The following is a 14,692-nucleotide window of genomic DNA, read 5'->3' on the forward strand; positions in this document are numbered from 1 at the left end:
CAGTAGTTCTCCGGTTCTCCGTTCGCCGCTTCTTTCTGTCGTTCGCTGTGACGTGAGCTGCCCAAACGTTAGAAAGACGCAAGCGTTCGCTGCTGCCGAAATGTCGCGGAAGCGTAAAGCCCTTTCTTTTAAGGAAAAGCTTGAAGTGCTGAAGAGGGTCGACGAAAACCCTAAGAAGAAGCGTGTCGACTTAGCAAAAGAACTAGGGTTGGCACCGTCGACGCTCTGCACCACTGTTGGGCAGCGAGATGTCATCTTGAAGAACGTGCAGCACTTCGGTGCGAACGTGAAGCAGGCTAAAACAGCGAAGCTGGAAGAGGTTCTGCTGACTTGGTTCCGCAAAGTGACAGCGGCCGGCGTCAACGTGGACGGCAAGATGCTATGTGAAAAAGCCGACACCGTCGCGTTTTCGCTTGGAATTGAAAATTTCCAAGCGTCTGGGGGATGGTTGCACTGGTTTAAGGAGCGGCACGGACTTGTCTACCGGGTCGTCTCAGGTGAAGGCAAGAAAGTGGACCAGTCAGCTGTAGATGAGTGGCTGAACACACTGTCGACGCTGATTTCGGAGTACGCGCCACGCGACATATTTAATGCCGGCGAGGCAGGCCTCTTTTTCAACCTTCAACGGGAAAGAAGTTTGTGCGTAAAAGGCCAGGCATGCCAGGGTGGCCAGAAAAGCAAGGAGAGAGTAACAGTACTCTTTTGCTGCAACTCGGATGGATCTGAGAAACTCCAGCTTACCGTCATCGGCAAGTTGAAGAAACCGAGGTGTTTCCGATCGGCGGAGCGTTTGCCTGTCTTTTACAAAGGTAACCGAAAGGTGTGGATGACTGGAGATTTTTTCCGTGAGTTCTTGACAAGCCTTGATCAGAAAATGGCGTCAAGAAACGGGAAAATTTTGCTTTTCGTGGACCAGTGCTCTGCCCACCCAAAGGAAACGACATTCAATAACGTGAAAGTCAGGTTCCTGTTGGAGAACACTACCAGCCATCTTCAGCCACTGGACGCTGGGATAATTAGAAATGTGAAACATCATTTCAAAGGACTTCTAGTGAGGCATCTGCTGGCGAAAATTGACCGTAAAGAAGCAAACTTGAGGATCAGTCTCTTAGATGCTTTGCACTTTCTAGCTATGTCGTGGGATAGTGTAACTTCAGACACAATCTCAAACTGTTTTAGAAAGTGCGGATTTGCCATCGGACTTGCTGCGGCTTCGGCAGGAGATTGTCAAGAGCCAGATGAAGACCTCACGATTGATGGCTGGGACAATCTGGAAACTGAAGCTTCGGCTAGGGACTTCGTTACCGCAGACGACAACGTTGCGACCTGTGGGCTGAGGTCTGTTGAAGACTTGGTCAACGAAGCGAATGATTGCGAAAATGACCCTGACAGCGATGGTGACGCTGACGATGAGTGTGATCAGCCGCCGTCAACGGCAGATACTCTTCACGCTTTGGACGTTCTGAACCGCACCGTAAGTGCCGGCAGCGTGAGCGACGAAACCGTGGCACGGTTTTATGCCTTTCAGGCGGAGCTTGTCCGCGACATCAACAGCAAAAAAGTGCAGACAAGCATTACGAACTTTTTCAGACAGAAGTAGTTCACCATAATAAAGTTTGGTTCATTTTCAATTCATTTCCATGTGGAAGTTGACTTGTTTTGGATCATACGAATTCGGGATGATACGAATATTTTGCGTGCTCCCTTGGAATTCGTATCATCGAGATTCTACTGTATAAGCGCAATAGAGACGACAAAACAGGTAAAAAAGGCAGGACAGAGACAAGTTTTCCACAAGTGCTCTGTCCTGTCTTTCTTGCCTGGTGTGTCGTCTCTGTTGTGCTTATATAAGTTTACAAGCATAAACCAATTAGCCCCTCAACACATATTACGAGGTTCATATTGTAGCATGCCATCGTGGTCCAGCCGCAGGAGAAGACGACAGCCTCAGCACGCCTGCCAAGCACGCGCAGATTGTTTTTAGTGGCTACAGGACTGAATGCCGGTGGTTCACTGTCCCGTTCCCGCCTAGCTCAGCGGGTTCTCTGAAATATATCTCTAGAGACCCGACAATGAGTGTGTCTGTGATTCATCCCAACAAATATGGTGACTCCAGACTTCGCATCTTCGGTCTCTGCTCTTGCCCTGCGCTTGCATCAGCCACTTCGCTAGGCCTACCAATGCCTGGAGCTTGAGACACTGCCTACCTTCCATCATGTAAGCCATGACCACGGATCCCCCACTCACGCACCGTCTCCGTCGCCTCGCACGGTGCCACCTCATGAGTCCACGGTCTCCGCTCTCAAGCTCGCTGACTTCTGGTAATCGGACTCTGAACTTGGTTTCTCACCATCGAAATTTGTTCCGTCGGCACTGTGTCGCTTCACAGGTGACCATGCTTGACCACGTCATTGGTACGCTCACGCCTACTACTGCTGCAATTGTTCACAACGTCTTCTGCTCTCCGAGTGCCGATAGTCCTTACGATCATCTTCGGACGACGCTCATCCAGCGAACTTCTGAAACGGAGCCACATCATCTGCAGCAGCTCCTTACCTCAGAAGAGCTCGGAGATCACAAGCCTACTGAGCTGTTGCGTCACATGACCACCCTGGTTGGACTCCGCTGCTTCACAGCGCTTGTCCTTGTCCTTCCTCTCTCGTTGTTGTTCTTCGTCGCAGTGCTGGTAATTTGCAATCATGTACCAACTAGATCAAATTTCCGTATTTCACACGACAGCGCACTCTTGCGAGAACTCTTCCTGCAGCGCTACCACTGCAGGCGCGCATGAACCTGAGCGTGTCTTCATCTCAGACACTGGAATCTCTCGCTATGCTGGCAGATAAGATCATGGACGTCAGTTTTCCCTCCGTGGAAACAATTCATCGCCTTCTTGCCCCTCAGTTGCCGAGTGCAGCTGCTGACGATCACTATGCCCGCCTCACCGATTCTAATGAGGAGCTCACTCGGCAAGTAGCATGGCATACAGCTGAAGTTGCAGCCCTTCATACTCGCTGGCCGCGTTCCTCATCTTCACCCCGCCGTACCAGCCCCAGTACTCCTGGCAACCATTTTCCGCCCTCCAGGACCTTTTGCTGGTATCACCACCGCTACGGCTCTCGCACGTGGCAATGCCGCCAACTCTGCTCCTTCGTGGGAAACAGTCTGGCCAAACACTGAAGATGACCGGTGTTCTCCAGTTGCTTCTTCCTTATCACTGCCCGTACAATGAAAGTCCGCTACTTCATCGACACTGGTGCTGAGATCTATGTTCTTTCCCCTGCGTTGGCTGAGCGATGCCATCCTTCAGACTCTCCACTTCTGACCGCAGTCAACGGATTGACCATACGGGCATACAGCCAGAAGTCGGTGACTCTTGACATCAGACTCCGCTGCACCTTTCGCTGGGCATTTGAAATCGGGGATGTGTGCTCGCCAATCATCGGCGCCAACTTCCTATGGCACTACAGGCTCCTAGTTGACATGCGGCAAAAACGCATACTGGATTCTGAAACGAGCCTAGTTGTCCAAGGCCTCTCTTGCCGCGATCCACCACTCTGGCTCCTCCAGGTGCACAGCACAGATCCTGACCCTTGGTCCAGAGTACTTGCTGATTATCCAGATGTCTTCCGACCCCCGCCCCTTCAAGTACAGGTCGCGCACAGCGTGACTCCTCACATTGTGATGACTGGGCCTCCCATGTTTGCTCGCGCTCGTCGCCTCGCACTGGAAGAATTCAAGCATATGCTGAAGCTTGGCTTCATCCGTCCCTCCTCCAGTCCTTGGGCATCACCCCTCCATATGGTGCCCAAAAAGAATGACGACTGGTGCCCGTGCGGCGATTACTGGGTTCTCGACAAGGCCACAGTCCCTGACCGCTACCAGATTCCCCATACCCAGGATTTTACATTGGCCCTTCATGGCTGCACAATCTTCAGCAAGGTTGATCTCATGAAGGCGTATCACCAGATTCCTGTGGAGCCCTCGGATATCCCGAAGACTACCATTGTTACGCCTTTTGGCATGTTTGAATATTTGACGATGTCTTTCGGTCTTCGCCATGCAGCCCAGACTTTTCAGCGCTTTGCTGACCTAGTCCTACGCGGTTTGACATGCTGCTTTGCCTATCTTGATGACATCTTGTCTTCAGCCCTACGGCAGAGGCCCACAAACTCCATCTGCGTCAAGTCCTCGCTAGGCTCAGCCGCTTTGGTCTTGTGGTCAATAGACCGAAAAGCGAGTTTGGTGTTGCAGAGTTGGACTTTCTCGGCCATCGCGTGAAAGCCATGGCATCCGTCCATTACCGGCCCGTGGCATGCGCGAATTTCTTGGCTTCGCAAACTATTATTTGCGTTTCATTCCTCGCTACGCTGTAATACTGCAGCCTCTTTATGACCTTCTCTCAAGTCACAGCAAACCAACAGCTCTTGTCGCTTGGAGCTATACTGCTGACCGCGCATTTAGCAGCATCAAAGCTGCCATTGCCGATGCGACGCTCCTTGTTCAACCCAAATGTGATGCGCCCATGTCCATCATGATTGACGCATCAAAAACTGCTTGTGCCTCAGCTGTCAGCAAAGTAAAGTGCACCAACACACTGCGACTCCTCTTGGATCCTTCAGCTATCTGCACGTCGATATTGTCAGTCCCCTTCCTGCCTGTGGGAACCACCACTAGCTGTTAACCTGCATTGACAGGTTCACGAGATGGCCCGAAACGATGCCCCTTCTGGACATAATGGCGAAGTCGATAACAAGAGCACTCATCACACACTGGATAAGCCGCTACAGTGTCCCTTCCACCATTACGACTGATCGTGGTCGTCAATTTGACTTAACGTTATTTGCCAGCCTATCTCAGCTCCTTGGCATCAACCACATTAAGACCTCTTCCCACCTGATTTCCAATGGTATCATTGAGCGTTTTCACTGGCAGTTGAAAGCTTCACTTATGGAGTCCACTTTCCCTTCACTATGGATTGAGCGCCTACCCTTCGTCCTGCTTGGTCTCCGCACTGTACTTCACAGTGGCTCTTCTACCTGTACAGCAGAGCTGACGTTTGGCACTACTTTCCGTGTCCCTGGCAAGCTCTTCGAGCCTTCGCCACCCACACCTGCTGACGTCACAGATTATGCCTGCCATCTACACAGCGCTATGAGCACTGTCATTCCACCACGTCAGCGCCCCACATCCCCCCGACCTTCAGCAGTGGACTCGCGTCTGTTTGCCACGACGCCATACGTCCACCCTTATAGCCACTATACCATGGTCCATTCCAGGTGCTCTGATGTGCTCCTAAGCACTTTCTACTGCACATCAATGACCAGGAGGACACGATATTCGTTGATCGTCTCAAACCTGCCCCTCTTGAATCGGACGTCATTGCCAACTGTGCCACTGCACCCCCTCCCGATTGTGCCAGTTCTCGCCGGGTACGATACACACCCACAGTTTCTGCTTTTCGCCATTCTCCTTCGCTCATGGCTTCATTGCTAGACGGAGGACCCTGTAGCATGCCACCGTGGTCCGGCCACAGAAGAAGACAACAGCCTCAGCACGCCTGCCAAGCACGCGCAGATTGTTTTTCGTGGCTGCAGGACTGAATGCCGGCGGTTCGGTCCCGTTCCCGCCTGCATCAGCGGGTCCCGTCACATATATTTGTGGAGACCCGACAATGAGTCCGTCTGTCATTCATCTCCACAATATTAACACAGAAAACCAAGACTTCATTACACATATTAAAGAGGGAAAAAATGATACAAATATAATATTTAGCTTGAAAGAAAAGCATCAATTATATAATATTGCAATGAGCAATAATCTTAGAGGCTGTGCCCCTAGCTGTATCAAAATGAGCCTTTTATTGATCTCTGAAGCAAGAGCATGCTGGCATATCGACAAAATGCAGTATGTTATTCCTTTAGAGTACCTGACATCATTTACGAAAAGAAGTACACATATACTGGAGTAAAATACATTTGTTAGAACTTATTAACAGGCAAAGTTATTTTTTAACATTGTTCAAGGCTCAGCCTTTCAAAGTGTATTATATTAGCCAAAACATGCACAGAAAACAAGAGCAAGCAAGTTACACATCTTGATAAGGCATTTGAAAAATGGTGAAAAAAAAAAGCTTACCGATTCCTACTGATAAGATGCTGCAGGCGACTACATGCTACTGTCCTTCCACGGGTACTGTCTTCCATATCCGCATGCTTAAGATCGTCGTAAGAGTATGATGAAAGTGGGATCCCAAGGGCCCTTGAAACATTAAACGACAGCTACTATTAAACCCAATGGCAGCTAATACAGGGATGCTGCACATCATACTAATTTTAATCTTAATGTACAAAAATATAATACATAAAAAGTTATTCCATGTCAGTATCGTACACAAGCATGGACAGAGGTACAATGGCTTTTGTTGGGAAGAAGAGTCTGCCATAAAGAATTACATCATAGGTAGAGTGCATCTTATGAACAGCCTAGACACCATAAAAGAAAAAAGAAAATTACACTTTCAAAGCCCAGCTTTTAGAGTGAAAAGATATCTCCCTGCAGTTTAACCCTCTTGGAAACAGCCCATTGGCCATAGCACAAAAATGCATTACGAATGGCGCTATGAATTTCTGCATGCTGGAACACGTATTGCCATCCAGAGATGTAGTTTGACATCTAAACTTTCTGTTTTGGCCTAGTTTGCATTTTGTTTTGGCACGCAAGCAACATGAGAGATCAGAGCATAGTGGCAGTTCAGCGAACTAAATGGCAGGAAATTCAACTCATGTTACGCAGAGAAACTGGCATCAATGACGCCATTCAGCAGCATTGGTTCCACACATTTTTTACGATACCAGTAGCAAAGAGAGATAGAAGATGACTTCGAAACCTTAGTCTTCACCTTGGACAGTGACACGGCCACACAATGACCTGGGCCATTAACTACTGGCTTACAAATTGGTGAAAATTATCAGTTCCTGCTAATTTTGAAGGAGGTGCACATGATCGCTATATGTTCACACTATTTCATCTCTATTCATTGGGGCTTCCGTAAACTATGCTAAAAATATCCTGATACCAGCGCAGAAGCTTGTCAAGTTTTCGCCGAGATGGGACCTTGATGTGCACCTGACCAAAGGTGTGGGAGTGGCACTGAGAATCAGGAAGAGAGAAGTTTCTGACTGCCCTTGAGCCACACAGCAGCAGTTAGTAATCATTACTAATTGCCTGCTGCAAATTTTTAATGGCAACCAGGTATCTAACTATAATAGTTAAAATATAATTATCAGAAATTAGTTAACCACCTTACTAGTTAACATTAGTCACCTGTTTTATGAGGTATGCCAAAAATGGCATCATTGTATCGCAAAAGCTGCCTTAGTGGCAGGCTTCTCTGAGACACCTCGTATAATATCTTTAACATTACCTCCAACCCTGCATTTTATCAAAAATATTTTTACTGCTTACCAGGTCAAAACTGAGCGCACACCTCTCTAAGGACAGAAGCTCTCACCTAGCTGTGCAAAGAGGTCAAGTATGCTGCCACAAAAATCACGCTAAGAGAAAACTTCCTTACTTGGCCATTAGGCAGCGAATATTTTCAGCATAAAGCTTGGGGTCTTTCTTCTCTCTTTCACTTGGGACATAGACAGGAAGATACTGAAAACACAAGCATATGCTGCCATCAGTGAAAACAAAATAACATGAACCATAAAGCATAAGGAAAACCGTGTTTATACAAAATGTCTCAAGCAAGCAGCTAAAAAAGGTTTACCTCAATTTCCATGTGCGTCCGCAGCTGGCACAAGGTCAACCACAGGGTCTCAAAACTGGAAATAATGACCGAGAAAGCGACATGAAGTAAAAACTCTGTAGCCTCATCTTCCGTCAAGCTTTGACAGCTTATTTTTATAATTACAAAGTATAGAGTGCTCTACTCCCATTAAATGTCAAACTGGCTCTCTTATCCCCTTGTCCAAACTTTGTCTCGTCAACTGAAACTTTCCCTCAACCTTTGTTCCCTTTGCTTTGTGCTCTACAAGAATCCCATCTGCCTGCCCTCTCTCTACCATAGCTCATACTGTGTTGTTCTGCATATGACTAGCCTTTGTTAGCCTTTGCCCAGTTCACGTAAAACACTGGCAAAAGTAATCTTAAAAATAACTGCAAACACAAGCCTTCTAGAAAGAACTTGAATCTTTCTGCCAGTGTAGTAAGGTTTTCCACTAGCCCCTTGTTAAAGTATGTGCGAGCTGTAATGATTCATTCATGTACTGACTCAAAGATATCTTGCAAGTGGTTTTCTTTTTCTTCAGTCATCACTTCTAGCAAGTATGCTGTATAGTGTTGTAAATGCAAAAATGAACCACAAACAAGACCTCAACCACTAGCTTTCAAGGTATAGTTACATACTCACTTTATAAAATGTGGCTGTTATAATGCATGCACCAAACTACATTGCATACTGAAGAAGAGAAAGCCAAAATATATTTTCATTGACGATGCATTTATCACAGCCTTTACGTTAAAACAAGAGCTAGTTGGAGCTGCACATACGCTGAGGGGCCATCCCACGTCCATATGAGAGTGTTCTGAAAAAACAAAGACAACAAGAATCACATTCGCTGATCAATGTATATTAGGCTTGCACAATACGAAAGCCACACCATTTCCTCTTAACAAACAGAACATACCAGTTCATTTGGGTACCGAATAAGAATAGGCTGAACAGGGACTCCAGGAACAAAGGCACCTATAGGAGGAAAATCATGATCCATGTTAAAAACATCCTTACACACTGAAAATCTGCACTTTTTCATTTCTATGCAGGCTAGACACTAATGAAAACAGTCTGTACCTCTCCTACTTCTGTTCCCAAGAAGCTGAACTAAACTTCAACTCACAACAACACACTTCATCACCCCTGTATTTGCCAAACAATGGCAATTACAACAATGAAGCATATACGGTATGCTCAGAATTATATTTATATAGTCAGCTTGTAATTTGCGAACACACTGATTCATGGCACCCTCTCTACATAGACACACAAACTAGCACATGCACCAGGGATATGCAGTGCCCTCTGTGCACAGCTGTGCCAACTAATGCCAGTGCACAAAAGACAAATACTTTAATATGTGGGAAGGAGGGCTGCTGATCATGATTTCTAATTTTTTGAACCCACGAGATATTGCCCAATTTGTTAAAATTAATTGAATGTAAAGTTGTCAAGCGTACATATGGGCAAATAAAATCAAGTATTACTTTCAAACAGAACACGCGTCCGAACTTGGGTTGGCCCATGCCAACCCAAGTTCATGCTCATGTTTGGATTGTATTACACGTGAAAGAAGGCAGACGAAGATGCTGGTTTTCAAAGCAATGTGCAAGGTGCTGGCAATGGAACAATGAAGGAAGAAAGACAGCAGTGTGGACTGCGTGGTCAAGAGCAGCAGTAAGCATGCAGTTTATTTTGTTTTACTCTTTGCTGGATATACACCAAATGCTAGAATTTCGTTCACATAACTGCACTAATGCTAGCGAATAAAAAAATAATGTGACCTAGTCCCTATTTTCAGCCTTTGCATCTTACACATACACTCTAGCAGAATCATACCAAGCAACTACCAATACCCACCAAACGTCTGAGCTAGATGCTAATGTTCTTTGTGAGAACTATACGTCCGGTGAGCATAGACAATCTCGTATCAGATATCCGTATATTAACATCCGTAGGATGCGCAGATAGTGTTTGCCTTTGTATGTATGCATGAGCAGTTCCCCAAGATGATTACAAATATTTATTATTTTTGCACAGAAATTTCATGCCGTTCGTGTAGCTATACTGCGCAGCTGGCTTTTTAAGTGCAAAACGCTTCCTAGAGATGAATCCTGTGATTTTAACGGCTTAGTTGCCTCGAAATCGCATTCATTCAAGCTGCACATCTGCTTTCAGGAACATGTTTGCATCAGGTATACGGACTGACGAAAAGACACTTCTAAGTTGATATGCGATTCCATGTCCTACCAGCAAAGCAGGTGCCAATAATGAACTGCATATATTTCATAGTGACAATAAAATTGCAGCTGAATTAAGACTGTTATAGAAAACTTCAGCAATGTAGTAGTATTAATCAACAATCTGTTGCTAAACTTGCTATTTAAAATCGTGCACAAAGTCAAAACTCCCGCCAAAAGCTGCTATCATCATTCTGAATGTTAATGTGCGGTGAGCTCAATTCAGAAAATCCGAAACGGATACCCAAATGAACTTCAGAAGGATATCTGCTGTTGCTAGGGGTATATGCAAGCCCAGCCCTGGAAGGTACTACTCACCGAGCTTGAAAGAGATGAGGCAGGTGCGGTTGGTGCAGGTGCCTTCGGGAAATATGATCACCTGAGACCACGGTTCCTTGGAAGTGGCCCGGCGGGTGATCTCACGCACAGTGTTCTGGCGTGAGTTGGGATCACTCCGCTTCACGTACACCGGCTGAGTGAAGTTCAAGATGGCTGCCGGGCACACAATGAGGGCCCGTGGCCTGTTAGACACTCATATTGCCAGTGAGACACAGGTAATTGGAACACACGCACAAACTAGCAACAAGTCAGATAAGACAGCGTTTCAGAAGTATCAGACGCTAACAGAATTTATTTACCATTCCCACCTGCACACGAACTCTAGAAATGAGTTTTCTGCGTACTTCTCAATTAATAGGCAGTTAACCCATGGACGCATTTAAATGGTGTAGAGTGTTGAATTTGCATCTGTTCATCTGTTCACGCATACCAAAAGCTGATCAGCAAATCAAACAGCTAATGCCACATTTTGCTGAAAACACTCCCACATGACGGTCACGTGTTAGGATATGAAGCAAATGCATCAGGAAAATCAATGAAAAACACAATTTGTCAGTTATAAATTGAAGAGCACATATAAGGACTGCTCCCAAGAAAAAAGAAAATATCCAAAAAGGTGCCAAACTCTCATAAGGAATGGCAAGAACACACCTACTGGTATGGCCATTAAGTTCAATCGTATTATCATCTATATGCAATTTTTGAAAGTTACCAGTTGGATATGACTATGGCACGACAATGAATGAATTGCAGGAAAGGAATGGGCGCAGAAGCCCGGTGAGGCTGGTAGTAGGACGGTGGGTGTAAAGCGCAGAGAAGAGGCTGTGCTACCTCTCTGCGTTGTACTACAGAAAACGTTCACACAAAAGTAGGTGGCAAATCAACTCCTTGCTTCAAAAGGCGTTTATATTGGTTTAATGACATTATTTCCGTGCTCCTGAGCATGTTCAAAGAAGAAAAAAAAAATATTGCAGCTAGTTTAGCTAAGTTGGCCAAATGCGAATTGTTCAGTAAAATCTCGGAGATACGAATCCGGTTGGTGAGAATTTCGGGACGATACGAATTCGTAAAATTCCCCGGCCAGAGTGCACTGTCTGCAATGTGGAGAATTTAGGATGTTCCTAGCACTTCCGCGCCGCTACGCATGATACGAACACGCAAACCGAGACCGCAGCCTTCAGCACTACGCATTTCCCGCACATCGTTGTCTCCGTGATTGCCACCCGCGCTGTACGCTCCGCGAGCAGTTTGCGGCGGCGCGTAGTCCTCACGTCGCCCCTGCCCCTGTACTCGCAGCCTGTCGCACTTTACACATACTTTGCTGGAATTAGCGGCGGCGCGCTGCCAGCGAATCGACGGCGTCGTGATCACTAGTCGCGTAGTTGAAGGCGGCGCACGATGCGTAGAAATCATGCTGTCGTGCTGCACGCGTCGCGGCGTCGCAATAAATTCGCGCAGGCGCGCAGGCGCGCACCCCCACAAATCGCCGACGTCGAGATCGTCTACTGCGATGTTCATGCCGCGAGTGGCGATCTGCGGCCACGCGGCCGTAAGTACGTATTTACTCCTGAAATGAACCAATTAACTAGCATAATATATCCGCCGCCTAATTTTTCCGGTGAGAATTTGTAAAAAAAAAAAAAAAAAAAAAAAAAGCGGAGCGCATCCGTCCGTTCCGTTTCGCGTCGTTGTCGTCGCGGTCGCAGTCCACGGCGCATCTTGGCAGCGAGCCAATTTGCTGCGCAGCGATAACATACGGTTTGTTTATCTTTTCTCGTTAGCTCCTGTAAGGACTATTAGGAGGGTGGGGGAGACGAACTTGGCCGAACGCCAGCGCCTTCGAGTGAGGGAGAAACGCTTTATCAAGCCATGATTGGGTGGGCGCCCTCAACTGCCACAAAATGATCGAAACGCGCGATAGCAACAAGCACATTTTAACGCGGTGGCGTTAAGGAGCTCGTGTCGCAGAAAAGCCGGTGTCATCGGCGGCGTTGGCCGTGAGCGATAAATCCCGGCATGCACTTCATAAATAAAAAGCAACTTCCATGTGCGGCGCTGCCCTGACACGTGGCGCGCCACTCGCCCCTGATGTTTCGCCGTGCACCCTCATGGGTTGTAAAATCAAGCGTCTTTCTTTTCTTTAGATCACTATCTTCGCTCACCCGCTTCTCCTCTTAGGGCCGCGCGGGTACCGGTGCGAGGATGCCCCAATGCCCTTGCGTTTAATAAGTTTTCTCGCTCTCTCCCCTTCCAACATCCAGCGTACGTCACTCGACTAGTGGTGTTTAGGCGACGCGGCTCCTCTTTCCGCTCACAGCGCGATTGCTAGGTGCAGCGTCTGATGCCGGACGCCTCTGACGTGATCGCTGCGCCGTAGCGCTTCTGCTGGGAAAGCGTCCCCTGCGATGTAATAACGCTATTGCGTTCCACTCTTGAAGGCGAAGCTTAAGCGTCCTCCAATTTTTTAAAGCGAAAGATGCCAAAAGCCGACGTCATGATCGTGGCTGACCGCATGCTTTCGCCGATGATAGACGAAGGACGGACGACTCACGCAAAAAAAAAAAAAAAAAAAAAAAAAAAAAAAAGCCGTCTCCACCCACCCCTCGCCTTCCCGTGAAGTGAGCCCTATTCGCAAATTAAGTCAATTTTTTCTTGAAAATAGTGGGTTCATTACGAGTAAATACGGTAAATATCGCCGGCCTTACACAGATTTGCATGAATACCTTCCCAAGCTTCTGCATACTGATTTTTGTTAATTTAATGTTGAAGATCCTCAGGTGGTTGGAATTACTCCGCAGCCCTCCACTACGGTACCCCTTCCCGCTTTCACTCCCATCCTCCGCCCTACCCTTACGGTGCGGTTCAGGTGTCCACAAAACAAATGTGACAGATACTGCGTCTTTCCTTCCCTTGAACCTATTATTATTCATGATACGAATTTTTTTCGCGACCCGTGAGATTCCTATCACCGAGGTTTTGCTGTATGTGCTGTCGAGTTTCATTTCGTTTTCTGTTCGAAGACAAACTTTCAAGATCCAGCTTCAGGCAATGATCAGCAAAATCGGTGACTGATGGGGACCTTAGTGATAGTGCATTACAAGATTTTAGGACCGCTATCCGCCTTAAGAAAGCAATGCGATATAAGTGCGTTCGGATTCATTGCACACAGATGGAAGCTGAACACGACGCTATGCAATGCACAGCGTTAGATTGGCAATTAAACACGAGGGAGAGGGGGTTGTGATGCTCTTTTGCGGTGATCAGCAAAGCGGACCTGTTCGCACCACCGCGGGATCGAAACCATCTTGGCGCATTTGCAACAATTTTTGAAGCGAAAACCTCAGTAAGCTAAGTAAAGCCAAGGTCGCAGTGTCCGGGAGTTTGACCTTTAAATGACCTTGACCTAATTAGTGTGGGTGTGTACAGTTACATAGGGTCCATCCAAAAGTACACTGCGCCTTCCTTTCCCAAAAACATGACTTCATTTTTTAATTGCTTCAGAGGAAAGGAAAGGCGCAGTATCTGTCACACTTGTTTTTGTGGGAACCTGACCCGCGCCGCAAGGGGAGAGCGGAAGGTGGGAGGGAAAGTAGATAGAGAGGAAGAGGTGCCGTAGTGGAGGGTTACGGGGTACTGTCGACCATCTGGGGATCTTTAACGTGCGCTGACATCGCACAGCACACGGATGCCTCTTCGTTTTGCCTCCATCGAAACGTCCCGACCGCTGGCGGCTGCGTTTTGATGGAGGCGAAACGAAGAGGCGTCCATGTGCTTTCCTGCCACCGTGGGGGTTCTTTTCTTATGGGAAAACCTACGTCTGCTTCTGTATTAAGGAAGGGGTTGTTGTGGTCTTCCGTCGATCCCTTCGTCTAGAGTCATCGGGAGAGGAGGAACAGCTAATGAAACTGGGAAAAACAAAACTAAATTGCCGCTTGCCACCACCACCGCCGTCGCACATTTAAAATAGATTCTGTTGTGCCCGGCCAAAGCCGCCCAGGAATTCAGCTGGACGCCAAACTTCTCCGGCGAACGCCTCCCTCACAAAATCCGGATACTTCTGTGCAATGCACCGGTGCACTGGAGGCGAGCCGTGCCATGGGGAGAGAAGCGATGTGTTTGACCATGACCTGAGCATCCAGACAGCTCGGCGCCGTGGTCCTGGCGGTGGACCCCTTCTCGCCCCGCGGCATATTTGAAGCAAGAGCGCAGCAAGCTCTCCCATTGGCCGTGCGAAAGTGCTGCCGTCGGACTGGACCATTTGAAAGTCAACGGTTTACGGAGACTCAAGTGCTTCCGTTCGAGACTCCGAGTGCGAGTTCGTCACTAGCGTCCA

General features: G+C 47.5%; 1 protein-coding gene across 1 annotated transcript in view; it reads right to left on the minus strand.

The window, feature by feature from the left end:
• LPCAT (lysophosphatidylcholine acyltransferase) overlaps positions 1 to 14,692 on the minus strand; it is a 102,310-nt gene that overhangs the window by 28,739 nt on the left and 58,879 nt on the right. Inside the window, exons 5-10 of the mRNA XM_084589105.1 lie at positions 10,339 to 10,512; positions 8,694 to 8,752; positions 8,557 to 8,591; positions 7,775 to 7,829; positions 7,577 to 7,659; positions 6,139 to 6,261 (exon numbers count right to left, since the gene is read on the minus strand). Of these exons, the coding sequence (XP_084445231.1) occupies positions 6,139 to 6,261; positions 7,577 to 7,659; positions 7,775 to 7,829; positions 8,557 to 8,591; positions 8,694 to 8,752; positions 10,339 to 10,512 (529 nt within the window). The remainder of the gene's footprint in view (positions 1 to 6,138; positions 6,262 to 7,576; positions 7,660 to 7,774; positions 7,830 to 8,556; positions 8,592 to 8,693; positions 8,753 to 10,338; positions 10,513 to 14,692) is intronic.

This window comes from Amblyomma maculatum, chromosome 1 (assembly GCF_055883805.1).
Source record: "Amblyomma maculatum isolate TAMU_Amacu chromosome 1, ASM5588380v1, whole genome shotgun sequence".
Lineage (NCBI taxonomy): Eukaryota > Metazoa > Arthropoda > Arachnida > Ixodida > Ixodidae > Amblyomma > Amblyomma maculatum.